The sequence below is a fragment of the Rattus rattus genome, chromosome 1 (genome assembly GCF_011064425.1).
Source record: "Rattus rattus isolate New Zealand chromosome 1, Rrattus_CSIRO_v1, whole genome shotgun sequence".
Taxonomy (NCBI): domain Eukaryota; kingdom Metazoa; phylum Chordata; class Mammalia; order Rodentia; family Muridae; genus Rattus; species Rattus rattus.
Window position 1 is genome coordinate 48,300,455 of NC_046154.1, and position 21,905 is coordinate 48,322,359.

A 21,905-nucleotide genomic window follows, 5' to 3' on the forward strand; every position below is an offset into this window, starting at 1 on the left:
TATACAGTAAACTATAGAATCCAGTCCATGACTACCCAGGACATATATCCAAGAGAAATGAAAACAGGTTTATGACAAACTTGGACATGAATGTCCACAGCAGTGCTCGTGCCAACCAAAAGGTAAGGGCAAGCCAATGTTGATTAACCAGTGAGGCGAACTGTCTTTTCATATGGCCCTAAGACGGTATTTAGCAATGTGCGAGCAGTGTCCCCATATATTGTAAAGCACGAATGGACCTAGGAAACATAAAATGAAGGAAGCCAGACTCTGCCTTATAGGTTACAGGAGCTGTCTGGAAAAGGCAAATCTGCAAAGGCAGAAAACTGACCACTAGTTCTGGAGAGGGGAAAAACTCAGCCATGATGCTGAATGACATGGGACTTCTCTCCAGGGACAATCAATTATTGTCATGGCTGCACAACTCTGAGTGTGTTAAAGGATACTTAATTGTATACTTTTGGTGAATGAGTTCTATGCTATGTGAATTATACCTGAATAAATCTGTAAAAGGGACCCTTTCCATGCAAGACCGAGGCTTCTATGATCTAAGAGTACAACACAGGTAGCATAATGTCTAGCATCAGCAGACGGTCTGTGGATGTTGACCTTTATTTTTCTGGTCATCTTTAACAATCTGGTTTATGCTTTAAAACTATGTTCATTGTCTGCATAGTAAAGCCATGCTCTTCAGTGACTGGGGCCCACTTTGAGCACAGGTCCCTTTTTATCTACTGGTTCTGCTGAAATCCTGTGTGCTCCGTGATCTACCTATCTGTGCTCTGAGATGCCTACCTATGGGACACCTTGGGTGTCCAATAACCATCTGAGGTGTTTTCTGCAGGGTCACCAATAAGAACTATTCTGAGTCGGATCCTGTCACCGTCTGGCTTGTTTCTGGGTTCCCCGTGAACATACCATCTGCCCATGTGATACCTGGTAGTCCTCATCCAGCCTCCTGACACTGCAGACAGCATGTTCCTGTTATGTCCCTGTGTGTCCTGTGTGTCTCAGTGTTCCTGGGCACAGTGTCCGTGGTGGGCAGAATTCTGAGATGGCTCTCCTAACCTCTGCTCTCTGAGGATGATTCCACGAGAATACAATGCTACTTGGCGAGAGGAGGCTGGTGGTTGTCATTAACAGCCCTAAGCAGCTGCTGTTGGGCTGGGAGGAGGGTGGTCCACCCAATCACAGATGCTTCTCTTTACGAGAGGGAGCTGGGGCAAGCAGGGAGTCAGGATGCATCAGTTGGACTGGATTTAAAGGACTTAAAGTTTCCGTGGTTGAGATTCAAGGGGCCGTGGGCAGGACCTATGAGCATCCATCAGGAGCACAGAGTAGTCCTGGACAGAAACCAAAGCAAACCTGTAGTTCTTCAGTCCCAAGGACCTCAGCTCAGCCAGCACCTGAAAAACTTTGTAGGTAGACAGATCCCCTTTCAGCCTCCAGATCAGCCAACACCTTGGATTTGTCCTTGGGAGTCCTTGAGCAGAAAACCTTGCTGAACCCACCAGAGCATCTGACTTCTATCCTAGAAGATAATGAAATATGTTTTATTCAAAGCAGATACCTTTGTGATAATTGGCTGTGTAATGTAGAAAGCTCATACAACATCCATTGCTGGAGAGACAGCTTATTCTTGGTTTATAAGGCATTTCCCTAGGAGCAGAGTGTGTTAATTTCATCTCATGACAGTTTTTTACCTTAAAAAAATGTAAACATTCTTATTTTCAGGATATAGATCAGCACCACCACTGGAGACTGCTTGGTGTAGCTTGGTGATAGAATGCTTGCCTAGCATGCGAGAAGCCCTGGGCTTGATCTCTAGTACCACACTAAAGAAGGAAGGAAGGAAGGAAGGAAGGAAGGAAGAAAGGAAGAAAGGAAGGGAGGAAGGAAGGGGGAGGGTGGAACAGAGGGAAGGAGGGAGGGAGGGAGGGGTAAAGGAAGGAAAAGAGAGAGGAGGCAGGTCAGATCTTGTCTGCAGACACAGTCTCTCCACCCTTCTGGGTGCCTTATTGAAAGCTCTAGAAATGGGTGACTGAGAGAGAGCTTTGGACCCTAGAACCCCGAGTCTGTATCCTGGCTGTGCTGAAGGGACTCTGTGACTTTCAGTGAGTCCCTGTCCTTTTCTGAGTCTCTGAGCCAAAGCAGGACAGGCCTTTAAGATGTCCCTCTGCCCTCCATCCACCCCAGGCTTTTCTCTGGAGAAAGGTAATGCAAAAAGCCCAGGGTCAAAGATTAACATGAATGGTAGGGGTGTGTGGTACAGGAGTGCCTGGGACCTGAGGCAGGACAGAGAAGTAGGAAAGATCATGGTGTCACAGGACAGGACAGAAAGCATGGAACAGAAAAGAGACCCATCATTCAGGGGTCTGCTGATGGAGTCAGGCTTCAGATATACTGAGAAAACTCACATTACCTATGGAGACAACGCTGGACTCTCCCAGAGATAATCCAGTCAACTCCCATTGCCTAGGGGAACAATGCAGCAGTTAACCCAATCAAATGCGCGCCAAGTGCAACAAACAGACTCGGTCGCTTGCTGCCAAACCCCCTACAGCCGTGAGAGGTTTTTCATTACTCCAATCTCATTTTAAATCTGGACACTCAGCGCTCATAAATTCATTTTACAACTTTGTTCATAAAAGAAAATTTATTAGCCTTTAAACTGTGTTATAAGTCACACTTGGAGCAGGGCAACTTAAGACACAGGGTCATTTATACAGCCATCATGAAGACAGTCAGGCCTCTACCGGATAGGCCATTGCTCAAGCTTTGGTATGTCTCATTCTTTCTCTGAGAATCTCTCTTTCTATTAACTCATGTGCTTAAGATCTATGTTAAAGACACTTAAAAAATCCAATTCTGTTTCACATTAGTTGGCTCTGGAATTCTTTTCTGTGTCAAAGCTGATAATCCTGAATCGTCTTTATTGAAAGTCCCTAAGGAGGACGGTAATGTTCTAGGTTGCTGCTTAGAGCTGTGACTCCATCCCTCCCTTGCTGATAGGCCTACTCCTTCTCTTTCAGAAGTATTAGAATCTCTCTGCAGGACATGGGCCAGAACCTTTGGACCTCTAGAACCTCACCAAAATCTGAACTTCCCTCCACCTGACAGTGGGAACTTCTATATGGAGATGTTGTCCTGCACCCTGAGGATTGCTACGAGATGCAACCCCATTATCACCACAGCTAGAGTAACCAAAGATGCTTCTATACACTCTCAAATACCCTCTGGGAAGGTGGGAGTGGGCAAGCCTCCTCAGTCTGAGAGCTGCCTTGAGTCATTGCTTAGATGAAGCCAGATCCCAGAATCCCATTCTTTGAAGACACTGCATCCATGACCTTGACTGGCTTTCTATGCACTGCTGAATGACCTTGACTGGCTTTCTATGCACTGCTGAATGACCTTGAGATGTACTGTGCTGTTGGCAGCAGACAGAGGGCATTCACCGCCCCATAGCTCATGCTGTTCAAAGTAGCTCTCAAAGGACTGTTGTGGGCTGCTCTGAAATAGCATGGCAGCGGATAAAGGACAAGGCACAAGATGTTCACACTTGCCTTTGAGATGCTGTCAGTGAGGGAAGGGCAAACATGTAAGCAAAGAATTAGAACACACACACACACATAAACACACACACACACACACACACACACACACACACACACACACACACACACACACACACACACAGAGTTTAGAATAGTGCTAATGGGGCCTGGAGAGATGGCTCAGTGGTTGAGAGAACTGGCTACTTTTCTGGAGGACCTGGGGCTCAATTCCTAGCACCCCTAGCATGGCAGCTCACAACTGTCTTTAACTCTAGTTCCAGAGGATCTGACACCCTCGCACAGACATACATGCAGGAAAAACACCAATGCACATTTATTAAAAATCAATAAAAGTGAAAAAGAATAGTATTAGTTGAAAAATGCATATGCAGGCATTGGGTGGGCGGTTCAGGAGGTAAAGTGTAGGCCTGCATGAGGACCCGAGGTTACTCCCCAGCACCCGTATGAAAAGCTCAGCATGGCAGGGCTTGTCTGTAATTCCAGTGCTGGGATGTTGGAGATGAGAGGATCCCCTGGGCTCAGTGGCCAGGTGGTATAGCTGAATCTTTGTGGCCAAAGTATGGCACTGTACCTTGGACTTGGTGACACTGAGCTTGAAAATGACATAGGATAGGGGAGTAAGGAGGTGAGACTGGGAGGTGACCAGAGTCTTGATCACAAAACCATGGATGCTTAACAGCTGGGGTGACCCTTGGGATGATGGGGAGCCAAGTCTATCCAGGTGAGGGCCTGGTGGGAGGCTGGTGCATTGTGAGGGGCAGGCAGCTTCAGGGAAGAGCCAGTCAGAGGCCGGGCAGCAGTTTAGACTGTGATTGAAGAGAAGGTAATGAAGGAAAGATAGAAAAGTCTGGAAAATCCAAAGGATGGAGATTTTAGCCTCTCCTGTCTCCACTCCTCACTAACCTGGGGCCAAGCACTTCTCACGACACCTCTGTGATTAGCAGAGGTAACAAGAGGAAGAACACTTGCCTGGTAACAGATAAAGGGGAGGCACAAATGTAGCCTCTTTCCCAGTGCCCTTGGTGCAGAAGTTGCTGACCAATGTTCTCTGACCTCCTGGTGCCAGGAAGGCCTGAGGCTTGTTGTAGTTGATATTTTAATATTAATGGAGGTTCTCTACCATTCCCAGATAAAAGGCACACAACTTTTATATTTATAATAAGCCTTTAATATCCTAGAGCCAGGCAGATATCTACCTTCTATGCTATTATGTCTGCTTCCCCATCAATAACCCCACATTATAATTTACCCTGTTCCATCTGGGCCACTCTGAACTCCAACTGACCAGTCCTCATAGCCATTTTTTATAACTCACCTCCATGGTATCTTCTCCTCTCTCCACCTTCTCTTTCTCTTTTTTGTGACCTCAACTCTGGGAACCCAAACCCCATCTATCTCTCTTCTGGCCAGCTATAGGTTGTAGGCATCTTTATTCACCAATTAGGGATAACTTGGGGGCAAGGTTACATAGCATCACTGTGTATGTGCAAATTTTCTTGTTCCTGAGAGCAACCAGGCCTTGGGAACCAGTATTATAATACGGAGCAAAAGACTGTCCTCTACTGTCCTTTTTTTGTCTAAATAAAAAGGCTCCTTTTATAATAATAAACGACATGTAATAGGAACAATTATGAAACAATATGAAAATCATTAGGTAAGAGATACATTTAAAAAGTTTAATTTGTTTGTATTTGGCAATTCAGGAGAAAGTATTTTATTATCTATCCTCTCCTGGCAAGTTTAGAGTTCTGTATTTAAATCAATTTTTATCTTAATTTGCAACTATTAGCTTAAAATATCTTTTGAACGTAAAACATCTTCCTAAATGCTAAACAACTTAGGTTTAGGTGTGAGACTACAACTTCGTAGTCTTCAACCCCATCAGGAACCCGAGAAAGTATAAATATTACCTGAGTATGTGGGAAATTCAGGAACACAGCTTCCAAAAATTGTAGAAACGACAGAGACAGTTGACTGCCTGTAGAGTCCCCAATAGTCTCTGTAACAGTGGAGCATCTGTCTTCAGCCTCCTGGCCCAGAATGTCTGACAGGCCTTTTGGGAAGCAGGAATTATAAAGGTCTTGCTTATCCTGTCTTGGCAGAGCCTGGCAGTTGACTTCCCTGCATCCATTTGTCCTTCCTGGACAGATCCGTCTGCAGTTGAAGCAGGGACATTTTCTTTGCCTGGTGGCGAGCTCGCCACAACTGAAGCAACTCCATATGGAGGTTTTGATGCTCATCATCATCTCTGAAGTGGAATGGGGGTGCTGTCAGGAGCAGACCTGCCTCGTAGTCAAAAGAACTTTTAATAATGAAACAGCTATAAATGCTATATTGTCTGAGTTGTTGAGGCTTTTGAAGACTATAGCATATCTGAACAATCTACAACATGCATATTTTCGGGATAATCGAGACTACAATCTAATATGTCCATGAGGTTGACTAATTGATTATTAACTTGAATTATTTGGCTATCCTAAACAGTTTGTAACATCAGCTATTTAAATCACTGGTACTATTCTTTGTATTTTTTTTAAAAAAAGATTTATTTATTTATTTATTTATTTATTTATTTATTTATTTATTTCATGTATATGGGTACACTGTCACTGTCTTCATGCACACCAGAAGAGGGCATCGAGTCCACATTACAGATGGTTATGAGCCACCATGTGGTTGCTGGGAATTGAACTCAGGACTTCTGGAAGAGCAGTCGGGGCTCTTAACCTCTGAGCCATTTCTCCAGTCCTAATCTTTGTATTTTAAAATGAGTTGCATAGGCATAATACCTATGTAAGAGTTGAATCACACATATATCACGCAGTAACAAAATTAATCTTAAATTTTGTCTTATTATACAAAGATTTATATCAATGAAAACCTGAAATCTGTATCAACGTACAAAAAATTGTACTAATGTAACAAACTATAACCTCAATTGTGCATCAAAACATAAAGGTCTCAACCAATGGTTGATTATGGCTACAAAATGCTTTTTGGTTTAAGAATAGATTCAATAATCAACCCCTATGTGTCTAACTTCTTATAATATCTCTATATTCCCCTTTTCTTTTTAACCCCTTCCCTTTATCTAAGAAAGAAAGGATACAGAAGAGGAAAGGAAAGATAGAAATCCCTGAGTCTAAACTCTCTATTTTGTTTCCTCCCTGTCCAAGACCATAATTATCTATAATCATCCCTTAAAAATGACAACAGATCTACAACTCACAAAATGACCAAAACCATGAAGCCCAGCTTAAGAGACTGTGACAATGGTCTTTTTTTTTTTTTTTTTTAGAAGCTGGGGACTGAACCCACTGCCTTGCGCTTGCTAGGCAAGCGCTCTACCACTGAGCTAAATCCCCAACCCCGACAATGGTCTTTTTATAATTGTTTCCTGCTGAATTGGGGTGAAGAATTCCTGTCTGAGGACCCAAAAGCAAACTGGAAAAGTAGTTAAGTCAAAAGAAAGCTGGCTGTAGCATTTTTAGTCTTGTCTCGATGTGCTGAGAAAGTTTAGGGCTTAACAGAAGTCCAGATTGGAACAGTCTGAAAGGCTGGATGAACCGAGGTCATCTGCAATTAGCAGTCCTTTTTGAAGCTGTTCCAGAAGCCAGACTCTGGAAATAGCATCAGTCTGAGGCAGGATCAAGCAGGGAGCTGGAATAACAGGTCTCAGCATCTCAGCATCCCCGAGGGTGAATCCCGTCAGGGCCGCCCTCCTGGTCCTTTATTCTGTAACATACAAACCCTACAAGCAGCACATAGTTCTATGGAGACATTTGTGTGGGATGTGCAGGGTGCATAGGTCAACTAAGGATAAGTTCCTGCTCTTTGTTTGGGCAGGTGAAAGACAACTGTTTTCTATAGGTTGGTTTGATCATATGATCAAACTGCAATATAAATCTCCATCCATGCTATATAAAAGGATGGTGTGTAATAATAAGTCATGAGAATTCTGTAGACAACAAGATGTATTGGCCATGTAAGCTAACGTTCTGGCTGGAGATATATATATGTATATCCCAGTCCGTTTCGGAGTTGTTTCAATAGAGGATTTAGCAATACATATTACCAGTGCATTTAGTCCTTTTGATTTTCTCCTGTCTGCAGCCAAGATCTTCAGGGTCTCTCTCTCTCTCTCTCTCTCTTTCTCTCTCTCTCTCTCTCTCTCTCTCTCTCTCTCTCTCTCCTTCTCTCTCAAATCTGATCCTTATCACTTTGGAAGGAGTCCAAAGCCTTTTCTTCTTTCTTGTTAACACAAATACACAGCCTCTCTCTCAGCAGACCATGTACTTTGTCTGGCACTTTGAAGTCATTTTCTACCTAGGTGTGCTTTATTTCAACCTCTCTCACAGAAGATGTAAGATACCAGCATAACCATTAAACACGTAACCACCTTCATTTTGATAATTTAAAACAATTAAAAACTATTATTATTATGATCACCACCATCATCACCATCATTATTTATTGAGATAGGGTTTCTCTGTCTAGCCTGGGCTGACTTGGATTTCTCTGAAGATTAGGCTGGCCTCAAACTCACAAGGGACCTATCTGTCACCTGCCTTTGCCTCCCAAGTATTGAGATCGAAGGTTTGGATTTCTTTAATTATTATCTATGTATCCTTGAAAACATCTGTATCAATTCTCATTTCTTCCTCTCTTCTTTAGAGATTGTCGCCTATGTGGATTTATTAATCTTACCCCGTTTTCTCATCACTGAATATCCTTCTCTGTACTCAACTCCATTCTATCCTTCCATTTACTGTACAGGCCTATTCCCAAGCCATCACGTATCTGCTGAGTGTGTGACTTGGCCATGTGTCAGCATTAGGATGAACTGTAATCAGTTCTCCCATGGGGGCCATGTTTATAGAGACTGGTTGCTCAGACAAAACGTGACATCCTATTTTAAGTTAGCCCTCACGACCTGCCATTCGTTCTCCGGTGGGAACCCTACATTCCAGGGGGACGGACTGGCCGCATAGAGTAGTGTAGCTCTCAGGAACATATCCTTTGTTTTTCTGTTGGATAAAAGCAAAACAATTCTGCCCCAGTCCCAAGTCTAGGTCCCCACATTGACCAGCAGAATATATCATTCCTAGGGCAGATTTGGTTTTTGGCAACAGAAAAGCATCATCTTTTAATTTGAAATTATAAACACACCTATATTCCTCTTTCTCTTTATATAAATTTAAGATTTGTGTGTGTTTGTTTGTTTATTTATTTATTTTATGTATATGAGTATACTGTAGCTGTCTTCAAACACACCAGAAGAGGGCATCAGATCCCATTACAGATGGTTGTGAGCCACCATGTGGTTGCTGGGAATTGAACTCAGGACCTCTGGAAGAGTAGTTAGTGCTCTTAACCGCTGAGCGGTCTCTCCAGCCCGTATTTATTCTTTAAACTACTAAGTACATTCTTTTTTTTTTTTTCTTTTTTTCGGAGCTGGGGACCGAACCCAGGGCCTTTCGCTTCCTAGGTAAGCGCTCTACCACTGAGCTAAATCCCCAGCCCCTACTAAGTACATTCTTAATTATTATTAAGCAAAAACTTATATAGAGTACTTTTAAGGGGAAAATGTATCGTTTTGAATCCCAGACGGTTGTTTGGTAGTGGTCGTGCATTAGTAGAGCGTCCCACCCTGACTTTATTGTGAGACCAGGCAGGCCCAGAATTTAGAGATCTGCCTGTGTCTGCCTCTTGTGTCTGTTGTGTCTCACTTCAGACGATATACTGTGACTCAGCTGACACCCATTCTCAGCTCAGAGCTGCACTTCAGCAGCTGCACCATGCGGTGCCTGGGAAGAACCCAGTCTGGCCGGTGTAAACCTGCTATTTTAGCTTGTGGGCTCCTGGTGTGCCGTTCAGTTTTGGGAGGTGGGGGCAGAGCTGTGTCTTAGCTCATGCTATGAACCCCGGGGTCAAACATGTCGAACAAGCACGCATTCCAATCCTCGTTCTGAACTTAGCACAGTTTGGGGGAGAAACCAATGTTGCTAAGAAACCATTTCTCCTAGCCTTCCTAGTCTTAAAGGGACAGCTTGAGGTTTTTTTTATCTGGGATCTGAAATCAGTTTTGTTAAAAGTGAGTTCTTTAGGCTACTTGTTCAAAGAGGATGTGCAGGGGTATTCAGGCTCACAGTGGCTATGCCAGCTTCCGGAAGCGGGTAGGAAGGACGAAGATGGAGACAGAAGTGGCCCAGTTCCTTGTATTCCAAATGTACTCCATTTCAGTGCCCTGGAGTCCCTAGGGGCCAGGAGCTGTGGTGCTGACAATCCTGCAGCCCTCCCTCCTGCATCACCCACTGTGAGTGTTAAGTCGCTCTGAGTAAGCGGCTACTGTTTTCCTGAACAGGTAGTTCTGGGAGCCCAGAAGAAGGGGGTTAGCTTGGTTCGTGTTGTATATCTGTGGGAGGAGCAATGAACCACAGAAGTAGTAGCATAGGCTAACCTGGACCAAGCCGTAGGGAACTTGTGACTGAAGAAAGAGTCCACTCAGAGTGCCTGAGTTCTTTGAGCCTTAATTCCTTCCTCCGGTGAGGTGCCTTGTGCGTTGTCTGTTTTCTTTCTCATTGTGTGCGGTCTGCATAGGTATTCCATTTTACTGCAGAAGACATGCCCGGAGCAGGCTGAGAGGCCGAGTGGCCGAGTGGAGACAGGGACATCTGACTTTGCCCCATCCCATCAAGACAGCCTGCCAGTGACTAGCGGCCCCTTGGTGCCTAGGAGATGTGGGTGGGAGATAGGAGGCCATGACATTTTTGTCTCCTTTAATTTCAGCTGTGCAGGTATCCGCACACATAGGGTGTGTCCCCTCCCTGCTTCCTATCCCCAGTTGAGTCACTGCATGGTAAGGTTGAGGTCCAGCCTGGACCTTGTTTGACCCTGGGTCTCTAGTTAGAAAATCAAGGCCTTACTAGGGAATTGTGGTTTCTGTCTCCAGCCATTTGCAGGTTAGACAAGTCTGGCCATGTCCTCTGTAACATGGAGATCCAGAGCCCCCTTCCCAGGGCAGCCACTGGAGCTTAATGAGACCTTTCCTCTCCCAGAGACGCTGGTCTGCATACACTCTTGCCGTACACAATGGCTCAATGCATGACTCTCCCCTAACCTGGGGAGACCTCCCTAAGGACAGGAACCACGAACCACGAGGCTTGGAATTCAGCCAGACACCCTTCTTCTCTTAGAAGGCAGAGTCTCCCTCCAGGGAAGGTCCTCCCTCCATGCTGGTCCTCTGACTGATAATGCTGTCCTGGAACGTGGAGAGAATAAGGGAGGGTTGGGGAGCTGCTCTCTGGCCCTGCGGTAAAGCCAGTCCGATGAACGATGAACGTAGGGTGCAGGAAACAATGGGATAAGCGACTTTCCCTTTTTGAGCCTCAGTTTCTTTTTCCTGTGAAACAGGTGTGAGGGGGTCCTGGCTTAGGCTTCCCACAGTCCACCCCATCTGGATGTCTCTGGGAAATGAGTTTCCAGGCCCAAGCTCTATCTGCGCCGTTTCTACTTCTCTGGGAAATTGCGTCCCCCTCAGTAGACTATCCCTTTAAGGTTGGGCGGGGCCTGTTGGACACTGGCCCGTGAGGAAGCACTGAAGCGGCCACTAGAGTCCTTGAGGTAGTTAGTGGCGATCCAAGAGAGACAGTGGGTGGGTGGCTTCCCAGTGGGATCCCCAGCTGCTGGGAGGGGTGACAAGGGGGGAAGGAAGAACCTTACTGAGCCCTGGGCTCAATCTTACTGGGGACCTCAAGGAGCGGATGAAGTGCCCAGGGTGCAGCTGTGGATAGCTGCCAGAGCCTCCCCAGATGCTCGCTGCCTGCAGAGCTCAGCCACAGGCCTTCTAATGTGCTGGGCTCTCGCCTAGACCAGCCTAATGACTGCATGCGAGGTGGGTGCGAACATCCTGTCTCCCTCCCTAGCGAACACCCCAACTTCTGCTAAAGGGTGTGGCTCTTCCTCTAACCTGGACCTGGCAGAACTGACCTCGTGCCCTAACTCCTGCTGTCTAAGGCTACTGCACTCAGCCTGGCGCCAGTTTCTCTGCAGTTCATGGGTGTAGGTTACACAAACAAGTGTCTAGGGTGATCTTACAGTTCTTACAGAAGCAGGAACATTGCAAAGTTCTCCCCATCTCTGTCAGTCTGGGTGCAGGTGCAGCTCCCTTCTTCCTCTTCTGATGGCAACAGGGCTTTCTTCTCGCCGATTTGAAATGAACCCTTTGCCATAGACAGCTGGGGCAAGAGAGTAGGTACTTTCCTGGTCCAATTCCCTCCCGATGTGGTAGAGTAGTCAATACTGGGGGTATGGGGTGCATTTAGGCATTGAAACACTGGATAACTTGGTCATGTCTGAGTCGGACTAGCTCCAGATACAGTTTGCTGAACTTAACTCCATAATGTCTTACCCCTGACAGCCAGGGTGTGAACTAAAGATGTGGGTACCATAAGGCTGCTCAACCAAGGCCCCAGAGTTAACCAACTGCCCATGAGGGGGGTGCTACGGACAAAGCCTCCTGGTGGGAAAGGGCTTCTCTGACATGAGGGAGGTGGGCAAGGTCCCTGTGAGAGGTGATATTGGTTTCCTTTCTGAACAGGGGTGAAGTGGGGACCCAGGCAGAAGGAGTAACAGGTCTAGGAGGGAGTTCCGAGTGGCTCAAACTGAAGTCAGTGTGGGACAAGGGGAGCATGGCAGAACAGTGGAGTTGGAGCCGGCTTGGCAGGCCCTGGCAGAGTGCCAGGATGTGGTGGACCTTCTCTGGGGAAGGAGAGCTTCCCATCTGCCTCCAAGGGATTGGAAGTCACACCCTCCCTTCCAGGGATCCCTTCCTACCTCCCCTGTCAAGATGCAGGGGCTGTAGGCACACCCATGAAAAGGGTAGTGAAGTGTCTGATGGTGGCTTCTCTGAAATGGGAATGGAAAGGTCCAGCATTAGGACTTGCTGATAACCAGCCAGCACCAGGCTTTATAATGCGAAAGAAAACCCCCACCACACAAGGCACAGGCTTTCTTTTGTTGGGGTTGGGGGAATCAAAACTTTCTGCCTTCCCTAATGGCTGCTTAGCATGTGCCATGCCTGTCCCCAAGATCCACACAATGGAGGGAAGCCCTTTAGAAGAAGGTGGTCACTATTGAGACACACTGAGAGCCCTTGCAGGGACTTGCCTGAGGTTGGGACACACAAATTGTCATCCCATGAAGCCAGAAAGAGGATGCCTTGTTGGGGGAGATCAGCCTGGCAGATATGGACTCATGGGGTGGTCTCAACTGAAGGCCTAAAACTGTACATACAGAGTGAACATACAAGGGAACCTGAGATAGGTTAGATCCACATCTACAGCTCGCCATAACCAGTGTCTCTAGGGTATCACTGTGGTGGGCATCAAGAGGACACCTGTAAAGTGCGGGGTATGGTGCCCAGCTGGGCAAATGCCCCCAACAATGCCTGCTATTATCACCGAGTATGTAGACCAAAGGAAGACTGGGTAGAAAACAGCGCCATGGGCTCATGCTTGTCTCAGAGGATTCATCCTGGCATGTATTTTGCCACTTAATCCTCTTCGCAATGAGCAATTTTTGCTGTCCTGGAAAATGGAAAACATCATAGGTGTCTTCTAGCCTGTGTGTCCTGGTGTGAGCTCTGTAGAAATGTGGATCCCTTCTATACTTGGCTCTGAATGAAAGGCCCTTCCCTAGTTTGGGCCGTGTCTCCTCAGTTGTAGAATGGCCATTCTTCTGCACCACCCACCTACCTTGGTTATGGGAGTCAAAGCTGTTGAAGGTGGAGGAGCCGTCACCTTGTCTGCAGGTCCAGGATTTCCTCTGCTGCCTCCTTTGGTGCTTTTTCCAAACTGGTTTCCCCAGCCTTGTTTGGAATGGGTCTGTCGCCTTCCATGGCCTTGCCTTGATTGGAGGCAGGATGAACGTTCCCAAATGCTAATTCCCCACAAAGAGCTGCATTCCATAGCATCTCTATACGCAGCTGGTGACTCAGTGGCCCAGGGAACTCTGGCTTGGATGGAGGACAAGCCAAGGACTGGATAACCTTAAGAGATGTGTGGTGTGCTCCGAGAGGGCCCAGGGGTCTCAGAAGTTTCCCGAGCAAGGGCTAAGCTGAGCCTTGCAGGAAGGTAATGGGAAGGCACCACACAGAAGGCTCATTGGGACAGTGGCTTAGAGGTGAGCATTGGGGACCAGTGCCAGCCTCTTCTGGTCTGTAGGATCTAGGACCTGGCTTGTTTCCTGAAGCTTCCCCGTGCAATATTTTTACTAAGTCCTTCCTCTTCCCATGATTCATATGAGTTCAAAAGAGCCAAATACGTGAGTGCTCCCCTTCTGACAAGCACTCATGCTGAGCCTAACTTAAAATAAATCTTCTTAAAAATGCGTGGGTATGCCAGGCAGTAGGGGCACATACCTTTAATCCCAGCACTTGGGAGGCAGAAGAAAGCAGGTCTCTGTGAGTTCCAGAATAGCCAGGGCCATCCAGAGAAACCTTGTCTCAAAAAAAAGAAAGAAAGAAAGAAAAAAGAATGAAAGAAAGAAAGAAGAAAAAAGAAAAGAAAGAAAAAAAAGGTGTGGGTATTCTGCTAGCAAACGTATCTGTGCACCATGTGCATGCAGTACTCATGGAGGCCAGATGAGGGCATCACATTCAACTTCACTTTCCCAGTGCCATTGCTCACGCTCTTCCCGCTCCCCATGTCCCTGTATCTTTGGTTATATGGGGACACAAGGTAGACCCCATGAAGCAGTGACTATGACTAGGGGAGGAGAAGCAAGCCACAACCAGCAAGGCCTGGACTCTCCCACAAACTGTCCACCATAGGAACCATTCACCTACCAGGCCAAGGCCCCTGAGGCCTTTTTAGAGTTCCTGAATTAATGTGACGTGCTTATTAAGCACCTACTGTATCCCCGCTGTGGTGCTAGGAACCTGAAACAGCTTCTCTGTGACCATCAGAGTAGGCCTGTGTGCATGGGCATCTCATTCACAGGTAAGGAGACCGAAGTATAAGTCAGAAGACTTCTCTGAGGTCTTGGTACGTTTTGCTAGACCATTTCTTCAGATGCTCTCTCTTTCTGTGTGCAGACATGCGTCAGAGGCCAGGCGGCCTCCACTGTGCGTTACTGCATGACGGTCGGTGGCACAGTGGTCCTGGTGGTTGGGACACTCTGCTTTGCGTGGTGGAGCGAAGGTAACACAGCTGTCCAGCCTGGCTCACTGGCCCCTACCGTGGAACAGCCGTTGCCTGAGACACCCCTGACTTGGCTCAAGTCTGTCAGCTTCCTCTGCTGTAGCATGGGTGGGGTGCTTCTGTTCTTTGGCCTGCTTTGGTCCATCCAGGAAAGCACAAAGAAGTCAAGCCAGGGGGACCTCTACCGATTCTCCAGAGACCTGTATCACCTTGCTGTGGAGTCCCCAGAGAAGGAGGGCTACAGGTCAGTGGGGCAGCGTGGGAAGTTTGGGCGATTCATTATAGTCATGCTAGCCAGTATTTGTTCAGTAAATTCCCATGAGATTCCTCCACTGGACAAGGCTTTGCTCTGTATCCCTAGTATGTGGAAACCCCATGACAGAGATGGATGACAAACCAGAGTACTGAGAGTCCAGTCCTATGGAGATGTGGAGAAATCGGGGAAGCCTTACAGGTGCCAAGCTCACCAGAGAAGCACAGGAGTCACGAACCCAGCATAGGAAGGGTCCCTGAGAAACAAGAGACACTGGCCACGGCTAGGTACTGCATTGAGTGGCTTTTCCATATCCCTGGTGCCGTAGTCAGGACTTCTCCATTTGTGGAAGAGGAAGGCAGGCACAGAGACCTTAAATAACTTGCCCAAGGATATCTAACTGTATGTCAGAACTGGGGCTTAAACTCCAGCCACCTTGCTGAGAACCAGTGCTCTCCATAGCTCCTTGGCTCAGGAGACACCAGGGACAATGAGGGAGTTGACCTGAGAGAGCAGCTCACAGCAGGTGCCGAGCACACAGTAGGTGTGTTGGAAGTGACAACCTTTTCTGATCCACAAAGGTGGGTGTAGGTGGGGCAAGGTAGCACTTGGATGGGCATGGGGTGGGGGTTGGGTGAAGGTAGAAAGAAACGACTGCATTAAAACCATTCTCAGCCTGCTTTTCCATGCTGTTATCCCCTGGCCTTTGGACATGAAACGTGTGACCCTCCTGTCCCAAGGGCTGGGGTTACAGGCATGCATCTGTATGCCCAGCTTTCAGAACATCGTCTTAGAATCTGATCCCCATAGATGTGCTGCGGTCTGTGTGTGTTGTATGTGCACATTTGTGTTTTGTATCTGGAGGCCAATCTTGCCCTGTAAGGAAGCCGGTCATGCGTATTCTCACTGAGGACTTGTTTACTCAACAAAGCATCCCTAGGATCTGAAGCCTGCATGCGTTCTTCACCCTTTGCTTGTACCTTTATGCCACTGGGAACCACCACTGCTGTCCGTGGGAGGCGTTTTCTGTTACATGCAGCTCACAGGGGTGAGCCTGTGGTCTGCAAGACTGTGGCCTCTGAACTTTGGTTCCATAAGCACTGATGTCAGCTCAGTAGGGGCTAACCTGTGCTTCTGGGAACCGGTTGGGGCCCTACCCAGATGTCTTTCTTTCCTTTGTAGGTAGACAGTATCTTGCTATCACCCCATGGCTCCTTGAGGCCAGGTACAACATTCAACAGATAGTACATAGGCCAATAGCCAGATGTCCAGTGGGACATGGTGGGGTCCCCCTGTAATCTAGCACGTGGAAGGCTGAGATAGAACAGTCCCCGGCCAGCCTGGGCTACAGAGCTGGACCTTGGTTTTAAGAGACCATCAGAGGAAAGGGTACCGTATCCAGCCAAAGTTTGCTCTTCTCAGATGAGAAGCTTGTCTCACAGTGAATGATCTACATGCACATAAGACCAGCTGGACTCTGACGGCTGGGCCAGCCTGTCCTCCTGCCCTGCCCAGCCTGGCCTGAGTGCAGAGGTGTTGCTGTTGTCTGTACACACAGCAGTGTTTCCTCAACAGGGCCCAGGCCACAGCTGCAGGTTAGGTGAGCTACTCCCCGTCCTCAGCCAGTTAGGCAGGATAACTAACTCCCCTTGCCGGGAAGCCTGAAGCAGGGCCCTTCCAGCTCTGAGACCTGTCTTAGGGTTTTACTGCCATGAACAGACACCATGACCATGGCAAGTCTTATAAAGGACAACATTTAATTGGGGCTGGCTTACAGGTTCAGAGGTTCAGACCAGTATCATCAAGGTGGAAACAGGGCGGCATCCAGGCAGGCATGGTGTAGGCAGAGCTGAGAGTTCTACATCTCATCTGAAGGCTTCCTGTGGAAGACTGACTTCCAGGCAGTTAGGGTGAAGGTCTTAAGCCCATGTCCACAGTGACACGCCTATTCCAACAAGGCCACACCACCCAACAGTGCCACTCCTTGGGCTAAGCACATACAAACCATAACAGAGACCCACGTTTCATATTCAGAAACGGGTGTGACTGGGTAGGGAGGAAGTCATCTGCTCGTCCGAACTTTCCCATCCCCACGGGAGGGACCTCGCACCTAGTTACCTGGTTGTAGCTAGAACAGGCTTTTCATCTGTTGGCTTGGGCATTTCTCTTTCCGCCACAGGCCTTATTACCCCATTTAGTTACCTACTCTTTCTTGTCTCTATCTAACACTGACTAAGTACCTACCATGTGTTGGGTCCAACTCTTAGGGACAAGACAGAAAATATCCCACCTTAGGAGATTGCCATCTGGCAGCCATCAGCCCTGGAGGTGTAGGGCCAGAGGCCCCTGTGTCCTTCAGGGAGCACAGCAGACAGTGCAGGGCCTGCTCTGAAGGCCAACTTTCTGTTGCTGCCCTTTCTGTCAGAAGACTCTGTTGAGTGTCTACAAATGTCCCTAGGTTTTCTGAGGCACACCTGATGCCCCGTTTGTCAGTTGTAGCAGAAGGGAGGGCAGGCCTTCTGTATCAGCTGATCACTGCTAACAAAATACCTGAGAAAAGATCTCAAGGAAGGGTTTATTTGGGCTCATGGTTTGAGGGTACATCCCGCCATACTAGGGAGGACATGGTGGCAGCAGTGTACGGCAGCTGGTCCTGTGTCCACAGTTAGAGATGAATGGGGCTCAGCTCACTTGATTCTTTCCATTCTATGCAGGACCTCAGCCCCGGGGATGCTACACTGTGTGTGGGATGATGCGTCCACACATTCCCAGAGCTTTGTCTCCTAGGCAACTCTAGATGTTGCCAAGTTGATGCTGAAGATGAACCATCATTCCTTTCTCCTCTAGCGTGCTGCTGGGCTCCTGAGAGATGGCCATGGTGGTTGTGTATGCCACATAGTCGCACCCTTAGCTTCCCCTGCTCTTCTTTATGGCAGTCTTGGCCTCTAACAGGCCTGAGCCTTGCTCACAGGGAGGGTGTGGCGATTGGGCTTGTTTTACAAATGGGTAAAGTGTGGGGTAAACATGAGCTCTGCCGCTAGAGAAGAGGACTGTGCACTTAGCTGATGTGGTTTTCACTCATTCCTGGGAGGTGGGTGGGGCTTACTCCTGCTCTATTGGGTTTGCCCTCTCAATAGAAAGCCACCGGGGTCAGCCTGGAGCCTGTCTCTTGTCCTACAAGGCTGTCCTAGTCTCTGTGCATGACCACACCCCATAGCCACAGAGCTTTGTGTCGAGAGCCTCCCATGCTCTAGGACAGAACCTTGCAAAGGCCCAAGTTCCCAACATTCTTATATTCTGGCTGTGACCTTGGGCAGTTAAGTCTGATGAGCTATCTGGTGACAGGCACTGGTTGAGGGCTGTTGCACACCTGCCCTCTAAGCAAACTTCCTGCTGTGGGCTGAGCTCCTGGAGTTCCTGAGCCCTAGCCTGCTGGATGCCACATGCAGGGATCTCTGCACCTGAGCCCTTGTGGACCTCTCCACAGGGTAACTGCCTTTCCTCATCCCAGGTCCCCAGAGCTGGCTGCCACCCTAACAGCAGAAGGCAGGTTCACCCTCCTGGTCTCAGAGCAGCTCTGCAGGTCCTGGATTTGAACAAAGCATGGTTGAAGGTTCTGGTTTGCCACATGCAGACCCAGGACCAGATCGTGGGAGGGCAGAGAATGTCTGGGAGAGGGACATGAAGGGCGAGGAGGGCCCTGGGAGCCCTGTGGTACACATGTTCCTCTGGGCTGTTAACCCTTTCTCTGCTTTTCCTTTTCTGCATCTGTGGCAAGTATCCCCTCTTCACAGATGAGGAAAAAGAGGCCTAGAGAACGTGAAAACTGGACCCAGATACACAGCATTAGAATCCAGTGTGCTGCTTCCAGAAGCACAGCTTCTCAGCACCCTCGCCCACTTTTCCTTTTTCCTGATTTGTTGAGACAGGGTCTCACTAGGTAGTCCTAGCTGGGCTTGAACTTACTGTGTAGGCCAAGCTGGCTTCAAACACAGACTCTAGCATACTGAGATGACATTCATATTCTCACCAGGCTCGGCAGGGGCATTGCTGTCCCTTGCAAAGCCTGCTGGGAGCTCAGAGGAAGGTGAGCACTGGTTGGCACTCTGCTGCCGGCCTTCTGGCAGCTCCTCAGCCCTCTCCTTCCAAATCCATGCTTAATTCAAATCCAGGGCCTGCAGAGCTTCTGTGACATCAGGAGGGTAAGCCTGACTCCCGGTGGCCTGCTGTGAGCATGGCAGCCGGCTTGGGAACCTGGGATGGGGCTTCACAGGGCTCAGATGCAGGACATCTGTCCTTGGAATGCAGCCTGCAAAGCCTGATCAGGGTGGCCTCTGAGGACCCAGGCTTTGCCTCCCACCACTTTGAGTCGGTTTGGTGGTTTAGGTGTGAAGGGTGGGCTGGAGAGTCAGGGGTGGACAGCAGTGTAGAGTGAAAGATTGAGCACGCAAGGATAAGCAATTACTCGATAAACGTGCCCTGCTCAGTCTCAAGCATCCAGATGGGTAGATAAATGGAGGCCTCACACTCTGCCCTGAACATCACAACTGTCACTTTACAAATGACATTTCAGTCATCTGGGAGCCTTTCTGTCTGTGGACTGCCACTCAGTATCTCAACAACTCCCCCTTCCCTGAAGCGTCTGCTCTCAGTGTTTAGACACTCAAGCCAAGCAGGGAGTGTCAGTACAATGACATCGAAGAGTAGTGTGGAGACAGTCAGAAGATGTCCCGGGGAAGTTTCAAAGTGGGGAGTGGTGGCAGCAAGAAGCGTGGCAAGAGAACAGAGGTGTAGGTGTGTGAGGAGGAGGGAGAACTGACGTTGGCAGCTGCTCCAGCGTCATAAGGAGACTCCCCCATCTCCCCGGAATGAAGGAGAGTTTTGAGCTGGTCCTGCTAACAGCCTCTTTCTTGTTCCCACAGGCCTCCTAAGGAGGCTGCCATTCCCACTTATGAGGAGACCATGTACTGTCCACTGGCTGAAGGTCCCCTGCAATGCCCCATGCAAGCTGAAGAAGATCTCCAGTGCCATGCTCCAGAGGATGCCTGGCTGGGGTCAACATCCTTCTCACCTCCACCCAGCTACGAGAGCATCATCCTTGCTCAGGGGGCTGTTTCTGGATCGAGCGCTGTGAGCTCCAGCCCAGGTTGAGCTCAGACTGCAGGAGAGTTACAGATCTTGTTCCCTAACTAGAGAGCTTTGCTCGGGGCCTCCACCAACTGGTTCACAGCAGGAACTCAACAGGAGGTCTATTGCTGGGTGCTGTCTATGCATCTGTTGCTCTGTGAGCACTAGTTGGCTTTAAATAAACCCCACTTGATTATGTCTCATGTTTTATACGTGGCTGGCTCCTATAATTGTCCCTGTGAGGTACTGGGGAGGCCATCATCCAGGTCCCAACTGGAAGAGGACCTCTAAGCTGGCGTGCTGGGATCAGCAGCTGACAGCTGGGAGAGCATGTGTGGCGAGCACTGGGCCAGAGGCAGAAGCAGATGTGGTACAAGTTTACACACCTGATTTGTGGCCAAGAGAACACAGACTAATCTCAGCCCCTTGAGCCTAGGCCCCATCCAGTCCCACTTCCGTTTCCTCATTCATTAGATGGAATAGGCACTTTACAGCAGCGCCAGCCCCTGCCTCAGAGAGCAGAGTGGGAGAACCTGTGCGGTGGCATCAGTGTGTGCTGAGCAGCTGAATGCCTTGGGTTAGAGGCCCTCAAGCCTGCCACAAGTCTCAGAGTTGGTGGAGGGGAGGTGCCGGCCTGCTTAGCATCCTGTGACAGGGACCTCAGTAGCTCTCCAGATGTGGCACTAATAGCATCTTTCTCTCCAGCTGCATTCTGTGCATGATGTCTCTATCCACCCCACCAAGCCTCTGATTGGTTCAGTTCTGAACATCCCTGGCTTCTAATTCCCAGCACACCCTTTCCCTCCTCATCCCAACCCTCACCAATGTGAACTACAGATCACAAACTGGCAAACAAGATTCTTTTAGGGCAGGCTGTGTTGCTCATGCTGAAATGTAAGGGACCTATAGCACTAGAGAGAGGAAGGCATATGTAGTCCGGTGTCACTCCCACAAACCCCGGCTCCCACCCCCATTCCAGGGACAATTAGGGAAGGCTTTCTCCAGTGTGTCTAGGGCAAAGGCCTAGAAGGAAGCAAGGTGGCATAGGTCAGGCTAGACCAGAGTCTCACTAGGATATTCTCAGTCAGCGGGACTAAGTGGCCTCCCTGAAGCCCCTCAGCATAAGGTGGTAGCCCCAAGGGCCAGCTAGTGCTAGGCCAGATCTCTGTCCCTGTCACCTCCTCACCTGAGAAGCCCCTTGTTATTGCAGGTGTGGTGTCCCACTCTAAGAGACAGCCTGTGCAAGCTAAGAGCTCAGAGCACAATAAAGGATGCAGGGTCCCTGTCCATGCTGGACCACTGTGGGTGTCTGTATTGTCACTCTGCCTGTCTCCTGCTGCTCTCTCAGGCCACAGTAAGAGAGTCTCTTAATGCCAAGTCTAGGTAGGCCCTGGTCCCCACCTCACCCCTTATACACTCTAGGCTGGGAAAAGGCTTCTCCGCTTAGTAACCCTAAATTTCCAGCTCCGAACACTTATTTCTGCCCCTTGCTTTTTGTTTGCAGTCAGAACCCTGGGCCTTGGCACTTCCTATCCTTCAAAAGTTGTGGTCCTGCCTCCTCTACCCTCCTGTCTCATTCCCTTCTCCCAGAGGTTACCGTAGGCCGAAAAGGAGTCTGGAGAGGCCGTCTCCCAACTCTGGTGTGACTTTGGCTGAGCCTCTATCAGACCCTCTGCAGTTTCTAAGAGGTTTCCCACGTGAGGTGTTTACCACAGGGCACAGAGTCAGTGAGTGGCTGGTGTGAACAGG

The 21,905-nt window shown here is 48.6% G+C and overlaps 1 protein-coding gene across 1 annotated transcript; it reads left to right on the plus strand.

Moving 5' to 3' along the window:
• The first annotated feature begins 14,556 nt into the window (after nucleotides 1-14,556).
• Nucleotides 14,557-20,180, plus strand: Tmem61 (transmembrane protein 61). The gene is made up of 3 exons (XM_032891615.1): nucleotides 14,557-14,575; nucleotides 14,648-15,020; nucleotides 19,952-20,180. The coding sequence occupies exons 1-3, from the start codon at nucleotides 14,557-14,559 to the stop codon at nucleotides 20,178-20,180; spliced, it is 621 nt and encodes a 206-aa protein (XP_032747506.1).
• The last annotated feature ends 1,725 nt before the right edge of the window (nucleotides 20,181-21,905 follow it).

Bases quoted from the DNA above. Each gene is read 5' to 3' on its own strand.
- Tmem61 (XM_032891615.1), top strand. The intron at 15,021-19,951 runs GTCAGTGGGGCA...TTGTTCCCACAG, and splicing joins CCAGAGAAGGAGGGCTACAG to GCCTCCTAAGGAGGCTGCCA.